At 45.5% G+C, this 7,780-nt stretch overlaps 1 protein-coding gene across 3 annotated transcripts in view; it reads right to left on the bottom strand.

Moving 5' to 3' along the window:
* Nucleotides 1-7,269, bottom strand: part of LOC141787856 (ceroid-lipofuscinosis neuronal protein 6 homolog) — a 9,693-nt gene extending 2,424 nt beyond the window's left edge. The window contains exons 1-7 of one of the 3 annotated variants that reach the window (XM_074666540.1): nucleotides 7,216-7,269; nucleotides 7,029-7,134; nucleotides 4,698-4,818; nucleotides 4,480-4,578; nucleotides 4,131-4,319; nucleotides 2,271-2,326; nucleotides 271-393 (exon numbers count right to left, since the gene is read on the bottom strand). In XM_074666540.1, the coding sequence (XP_074522641.1) occupies nucleotides 271-393; nucleotides 2,271-2,326; nucleotides 4,131-4,319; nucleotides 4,480-4,578; nucleotides 4,698-4,818; nucleotides 7,029-7,078 (638 nt within the window). In that variant the 5' untranslated portion in view covers nucleotides 7,079-7,134; nucleotides 7,216-7,269. Of the gene's footprint in view, nucleotides 1-270; nucleotides 394-2,270; nucleotides 2,327-4,130; nucleotides 4,320-4,479; nucleotides 4,579-4,697; nucleotides 4,819-7,028 lie in introns of all 3 variants that reach the window. The other 2 variants (XM_074666539.1, XM_074666541.1) reach the window with 2 other exon arrangements.
* Nucleotides 7,270-7,780: the final 511 nt, after the last annotated feature.

The raw sequence follows: 7,780 nt of genomic DNA on the forward strand, positions 1-7,780 counted from the left end.
TGCTGGACGACTCCACTGCTGATCAATTCAAAGAGAGGAAGAAAACACTCGTTACATGACAAGCTTCAGGGTCAAACATCCCCAAACTGTTTTAAAAGTAAAGAAAGACCGAGTGCTGCATCTGACGCCAGCTCTGAACCATCGTCTTTAAATCAACATTTAACATCTCTGCACGAGCAAAGAGTAACGTCTACCTGCAGGTCAGCTCATGTCCTTAAAGCTAAAACCAAAACATTCATGAGGAAACTGGAGAGTGGGATGGAGACTGACCAATAGTAGAGAGAGCTGGGCGCCAGCAGCAGCCAACCAGACACGGGCATCGTCCTCTGCTGCTCAGCCTCAGCGAAGCAGCCGCTGAAGTAGATGAAGAGGATGATGAAGAACGGGATGTACCTGGAGCAGAAAGACGACCAATGGTTCAGAGAATCTATTCACAAATAAATCAACGAAAACACAGAGAAACACCATCAGTTTGGGTCAGAGTCTCTGAGCTGAAACTTCCAGAGTTCACTTTGGGGATTTGGGATTTTAGTAAAAGGTGAAGAAAGAAAGAAAACACTGGAAAAGAGTGGAGGGAGACGGAAAGTGGTCGGGAGTCAAACCAGGGAAAAAGGACTGTGATCCCAGGTCTGTCCTCCTGTAGGTGTCTTTGCTGCTGCTCTCCCTGATCTGTGCTCCTGTACGTCTTTGCTGCTGCTCTCCCTGGTCTGTGCTCCTTTAGGTCTTTGCTGCTGCTCTCTCTGATCTGTGCTCCTTTAGGTCTGATCTGCTGCTCTCCATGATCTGTGCTCCTTTAGGTCTTTGCTGCTGCTCTCCCTGATCTGTGCTCCTGTATTGCTTTGCTGCTGCTCACCCTGATCTGTGCTCCTGTAGGTCTTTGCTGCTGCTCACCCTGATCTGTGCTCCTGTAGGTCTTTGCTGCTGCTCACCCTGATCTGTGCTCCTGTATGTCTTTGCTGCTGCTCTCCCTGATCTGTGCTCCTGTATGTCTTTGCTGCTGCTCTCCCTGGTCAGTGCTCCTGTAGGTGTTTGCTACTGCTCTCCCTGGTCTGTGCTCCTATAGGTGTTTGCTACTGCTCTCCCTGGTCTGTGCTCCTGTAGGTCTGTCCTGCTGCTCTCCCTGGTCTGTGCTCCTGTAGGTCTTTGCTGCTGCTCTCCCTGATCTGTGCTCCTGTAGGTCTTTGCTGCTGCTCTCCCTGACCATTGCTCCTGTAGGTCTTAGCTGCTGCTCTCCCTGATTTGTGCTCCTGTAGGTCTTTGCTGCTGCTCACCCTGATCTGTGCTCCTCTAGGTCTTTGCTGCTGCTCTCCCTGGTCTGTGCTCCTGTACGTCTTTGCTGCTGCTCTCCCTGGTCTGTGCTCCTGTAGGTCTTTGCTGCTGCTCTCCCTGATCTGTGCTCCTGTAGGTCTTTGCTGCTGCTCTCCCTGATCTGTGCTTCTGTAGGTGTTTGCTGCTGCTCTCCCTGATCTGTGCTCCTGTAGGTCTTTGCTGCTGCTCTACCTGCCCTGGCTCTTCATGTATGCACATAAAAAAGAGAGGGGAGGTGTGTTCTCCCTACATCAGGCTTCAGCATTCAGTGGCAGCTTGATGAAGAGCAGGGAGCTCCAGGAACAGTGGTAACCAGATAAAACTCATTACATGCTCTAATGAATTCAAAGTGTGCTCTGTCAGCCTGGATTAACGCAGGTGTGTGAGGTGACAGAAAATGGCTCTGTGCTGGTAGTTCCTGTTCCTGGGGTTGATGTTTTCAGTAATTAAGCCATGTTTGCATCAGGGTCACCACCTGTACACCATCACAGGGTGACGATCAGCTCACTGTAACAGCTCAAAAACACCGAGGCATCATCAGCTAACTGTGAGCCTGACTGCTGTGCTACATGAGACGCCTGGTGTGGACAGACGGAGAGATTCCTCTGAGATTCTCACGGTGTCTTTCCCACAGCTGACATGCAGACCTCCTCGCTCTGCTCCTCCTAAAGTTTGATCCGTATTTACAGATGGAGGAGTCAGAGAGTTCAGCTTGGATAACTGAAGCAGCTTCATGGTCCCCACACAGTGACTGGGTCCTGTGATGTGCTCTCTGGAGACACAACGTTAATTAACAGCAGGCTGTTCACACAAACACAAAGAGGAGGAGGAGGAGGAGGAGGAGGAGGAGGAGGAGGAGGAGACGCCGTAGCTCAGAGGCTCCATCAGGCGTAGCGCTGTAATCCTGTTATCACCTCACAGCGTTTCTACAGGCTCCACTCCAACAGTTAACACACACTTACCACATCAGGTGGCCCAGGTGCTCGTCGTAATAATACAGCAGCTCAAAGGAGTCGATCTGTGAGGGGACACACACACACACACACACACACACACACACACACACACACAGAGTTAACACAGTCATATAACGTCACAATAACAGATGTGGCTTTTTGGCACTTTCATGTGTGTTAGTCTGTGTGGATGAGGAGCAGTGAGGTCCATCAGTCTGCCTGATGCAACACTGCCCCCTACTGTTCCAGGGAGTTTACACACTGTGGACAAACAGCAGATATCCAGAGGATTCCTCCATGGAGAGAAAAATAACAATGTCTCACTAAACTTTATGAGAAAATGTGAGCTTTTAAAAACACATCAGAGGAAACAAAACCAGGTTAAAGTCATGGAGCAGGAAAATGGTTCAGAGAGCAGGATCAGAAAAATTTGGGGCTAAAATGTTGTTTGAGGTCTGAAAACCAGTCCTGATCAAATCCAGATCCAGATCCTGACATAAAACCATCCTGACATGTTTCCCCCACAGCGCCCCCTAACGGAGAACATGTTCCTTGGTCAGAAGCAGAGTTTGCTGATGTTCACGCAGCACGTAACTGCAGAAAACTGGATTTACATAAATCACTAAAACAGAGTTAAACAGAGATCTGATGTTTCTTTCATGGTTAATTAACATGATTTAGTCGTTTTCAGGAAATGAATGATCCTCTGCTGTGGATTAAATCTTCTTCTAATGTTTGGGCAGATTGGGACAGATTAGATCACATCAAACAGGAGGGTTTAACAACCTCCTCTCAGTGTGGTTATGGTGCTACTTCAACATTTAACTCAATTTGTAATGTGGGATAATCAAAACTTTCAAAGTTTCTTTGCTCAAACCCTGAGATGCAAAGGAACCAGTAACTGTGAAATCAATTCAAAGACACAGGACAGGTCTTCAACGTCTGCAGGACTCTGTGAAGACTTTTCCTTTGTTTTTTGTGTTCAAACTTCTTTTCAGGGCTCAGAGACCCAAAAATACCCAGAATATAACTTGAGTTCAGAGCAGAACAACAGTTTTCACAGCAGGATCAAAGCTCAGACCCAGGGACACAGTAAAAACCACTGAAGCTGTTCTTTTTCTAACTGCTGCACTTTTACTGCCGAGCCATCGGCTCACAATGTTCTGAACAAAAAACAAAAAAAACTATCAAGACTCAACTTCAGATGTCCCTGAACAGGTTTTCTTCTGTACCCTTCACTCAGAAAAGACTTTTTCAGTGACAAGCTTGGTCCAAAGGGAGCACGGCAACAAGAAGAGGAATAATAGGATTGAAATGTGAGTCAGAGCGATGAGCAAACGGTGTTAGGACGTTCAGTTCAATAAAGGAACTGAACTTTAACATCTGTGTTCCCGGACTGGAGGACAGGGTGGCAGAGAGGACGGGCTTCAACCAACACACCGCACACCACACACTAACACATCAACACACCGCACACCACACACTAACACATCAACACACCAACACATCAACACACCGCACACCACACACTAACACATCAACACACTAACACATCAACACACCGCACACCACACACTAACACATCAACACACCAACACATCAACACACCAACATATCAACACACCAACACACCAACACACCAACACATCAACACATCAACACACCACACACTAACACATCAACACACCAACACATCAACACACCAACATATCAACACACCAACACACTAACACACTTACACATCAACACAACAACACACTATCACACTAACAAAACAACACACTAACACACCACACACTAACACGCTGTGCGTCTTTCAGCTGTGTCAGAGGATAAAAACAAAGAAAGAACAGAGTCTGTGTTCACCAGCGAGGCGGGCTGCAGGTCTTTGATGATGGGGTTTTCCCGGACTGACAGGTGGAGCTGGTAGCCGCTCAGGATGAGCCGGTGGTTGATGGAGTCTCCCACCAGGTGGATGCTGGCTCCCATGACGAAGGTGATGATGCAGAGGTAGACCGCTGAGCGAGGCAGCGGCCTGGGGCTGCGCTCCACCAGCTGAACGAAGGGGAACGTAGTAAAACGTGTTAGTATGGACAGCTCTTTGGATAACTCAGAGACATCTGCAGAATTTAACAAGCGTTGACTTTAACATCCCCTCTGTCAGGTTTCTGAGGCGTATCTTTGCTCTGACACACGCCGTGGTGTGAGGACTCACCTTGAGCATGAGGAAAGGTGTTATGACGTTGTAGGCCATGTGGAAATAGTCTCCAGCACTGGGTTTGTTCAGGGGAAACCACTCCAGAGGAAGAACGATCTAAAGCATCAAACACAGAGAAGATTCAGTTACAGGAACCCTGGTTTTTATCACACTGTGCGCCGTTTATGACCTTCACATTTCATCCTCTACCAGCAGCACGTATCGATCCTGCTCACCATAACTATAGGCCGCCCAAAGTCCAGGATCCAGTTCTGCAGAGTCAGGCAGAACCACAGGTCAAAGTGGAAGCGTGGAGGGTCCTGCTGGAGCACGCCCTCCTTTAAACCATCAGGAGAGCTGTGGACACATTAACAGAGACTGTAACTCAGAGTAATAAAGGGAGCTCAGAGAGCCCAGGGCAGCAGAGAGGTCAGAGGTAACGGACGTGTACTGTCACTCAGATAAATGATGTTTTCTTTAATGTGGACTTGGGAGAGCAGCGTCATGTAGGAATCCATCAAACACCTGAAGGGTCAGAGTCAGTCCCTCCATGTTTGCCAGCCCATCATGTGTGCCGTACCTTCTTTTCCTCCCTCCCTGAGCTCTAACAGCCTATTGTTGTTTACACCAGCAGCTCTGTTGGCCTCTTCAGCTCACGCTGCTTTTTGTGCAGCTCTGCATTTTCCTGAAGCACGCTGACCCCAGCTGCTGTGGTTGAGTCAACGTGCAGAGACAACAGAGGGGCGTGTGTGGCTCCTTCAGTGAAAAAGGACGTAGGCTGCTCGTTGATGAAAGGGAAACACACAGAGGATGGAGCACTAATCAATCTGCCTGAGCCTCTCCCTTCATCATTTATACGAGCAGACAAACAGCGCTCTGTTAGAGAGGAGCTCTTCAGATAAACACAGACCTGGAAAGACGCTCCATCTCCACCTTCCAGGAAAACCTGCTGTGGTTACGTGAAAAGTCCACGAGAAGTGGTGATTATAGGAAATGGGAGCATTACATCCTCCTGTGCAGTTACACAGACTGTAAGCTGAGTGGAGGAGGCCCCACATGTACCAGAGCAAAGTGACATGAAGCTAACATCTCTGCCTCCAGGGGCTGAAAGCACAAACACAGTTAAATATCTATATGATCTGAACCACAGGAGGGGAAGTCCTCTTCATTTTCAAACTGGCACCAAAGGAAAACTGAAATGCTGGAATGATCTTTTTAAATAAGTGTTGGAAAAACAGATTTTAAAGGCCTAAGCTTCAGGCTGGACTGGATGCTTGGGGAGCATCTCTCTCAGTTTCATTTGTCAGACTAACAACCAGTTTATTCAGTCAACCTTTCAAAGGCTGTATGTTTGTCCGACAGCTTTATCTGATCCGTGTGTACGAACACACATCATTCTCTGAACGACTGCTCCTTTAAAGGCAGCCAGCAGTAATCTTAACTTCTAGTTTTTGTGGTTTTGATTTTTCTGTAGGACCATTTGAAGATACTCAATGTTTAAAAAGTCCAGACCAGATTATTGTAGCCCTACTGTCAAATCATTACTGAAGACTTACTTCATTTTTTACACTTTTTCTTTATCTATCTTTATTTATCCTCAACCAAGCATACACCTGTGATGTCATGAGTTATATAATCATATATGTATGCTGAAGTGACGGGAATCAGTAAGTGTAACTTCTTCTCAGTCCTGTTTGATAGGGACGAGGAGTACCGGTATTGGTATCAGACATCAGGCTGATACCGGCCTTGTTTCAAGGTATTGGTACTTGTGAAGGCTGTTGACACCAGTAGGTGGCGCTGCACTGCCACGGTTTGACACCACAACAGACGTGCATCAAGTCCTGTTCAGACAATATGAATGAACCAGGGAGAGTTAACAGTTAAACTGTTTTTTTTTTCCACTTTAGTTTATTTTTTAAAAATGACTAAACTCTGACAGTTGTTAGTTTTATTTTGCACTTGGTGGCAGAGAGACTGTGCTGTCTTTGTTTTTAACGATTTGCCACTAAGTTAATTTAATTTTTTAATATATTCTTTAATTTTTTTGTGTAGTAATGGTACTAAGTATCAGTGAGGGAGGATCATCCCTATTTTCTTAATTTGAAATGTGAGTCTGATTGGTGATTATAAACTTTTCTTTGTTCTGACTTCCTGTTTGTCCATATATTCTTTTTGTTCATTCTGTTCTCTATGTGTTAAAAATTGACATTTTAATCATTTTATAAACATTTTTCATGCATAAAAACAACTGTCAAAGTCATGAAACTTGGGTTAACTGCCTGTCTGCCCTGAATGTGCGGTCAAATAAAACAAAATGCTTCACAGTTTGAACTTTAGTCTCTTAAACGTGTGGATTCAGTCATGTGACAGCAGGAGCGGAAATGCCAAACACTGAGGATGAGAGGAAGGTAAAAATAACCTGAGCTGTTTGAGTCAGTCACACAAGTGTTGATATGTTGAATCCTCTCAGTACCTGTGAAATCTGAATTACCTGCTTTAACTTTCAGTGCAGTAACGGTTAAAAACGTCCGAACAAAGCTCAGCTTCATAGTAAAAGTACAAACCTAGTTTCTGCTGTTGATCGAACAGCTTTTCGTTTTCGTACAGCCACCATTTCCGGTTTGGTGTTAGCTGTTGATGATGTAGCTAAAAACCCTCCGTGTCAGTGTCCTGGTCCAAAGTAAAGAGTTAGTTAACGTGAAAATATCGATGTTAACATCTTAGAAACATCTCTCTGTCATTCAACCTTACTTCCTGGTTACCGCCCTTGTTCCCGCCCGTCCGCGTCATCCACCAATCACATCGCAGCATCCTGTTAAAAGGGACTCTAAACCCCGAGTACGGACTTGAAGGCACATTAAACATTTCAGCGATAGTTACTAAAGAAGGATGCCTTACTATAACCTACAAGAGAAAATAAAACAATTAACACGAATAATAGTTATTTCTATACTTACATTATCAAACAAACTTCCTCAGAGGAGCTTTAGGTTAAGGTTAATTTACCTGATTCAGCTGTCAGAGAATATAATGTCATCACTTCTTTTGACTTGATGTTTTTTTTATGTCAGAATTAATGAGAGGCTTTGATAAAAGGCTCTTTATCCATCAAGTTGTACCACCAAATATCGTTTATTTCTATATATTAGTGCTTCAGTACACCAGGACAGTGTGTTGGTGAGCCAGCCTGTAGAAAGGTGCCAGCAGGGCTGTGTCCAAACTGGGCTCAGACTTTTGCAGGGCTGGCATAAAGTCGATCTCTGCCCAGAGGGAAGAGCAGCTTTGATTTACTGTCTTTGCCAACACTAATCCCGTC

The sequence above is a fragment of the Halichoeres trimaculatus genome, unplaced genomic scaffold (assembly GCF_033239565.1).
Source record: "Halichoeres trimaculatus isolate MK-OKI-2021-1 unplaced genomic scaffold, fHalTri1.1 fHalTri1_scaffold_3, whole genome shotgun sequence".
Classification (NCBI taxonomy): Eukaryota; Metazoa; Chordata; class Actinopteri; order Labriformes; family Labridae; genus Halichoeres; species Halichoeres trimaculatus.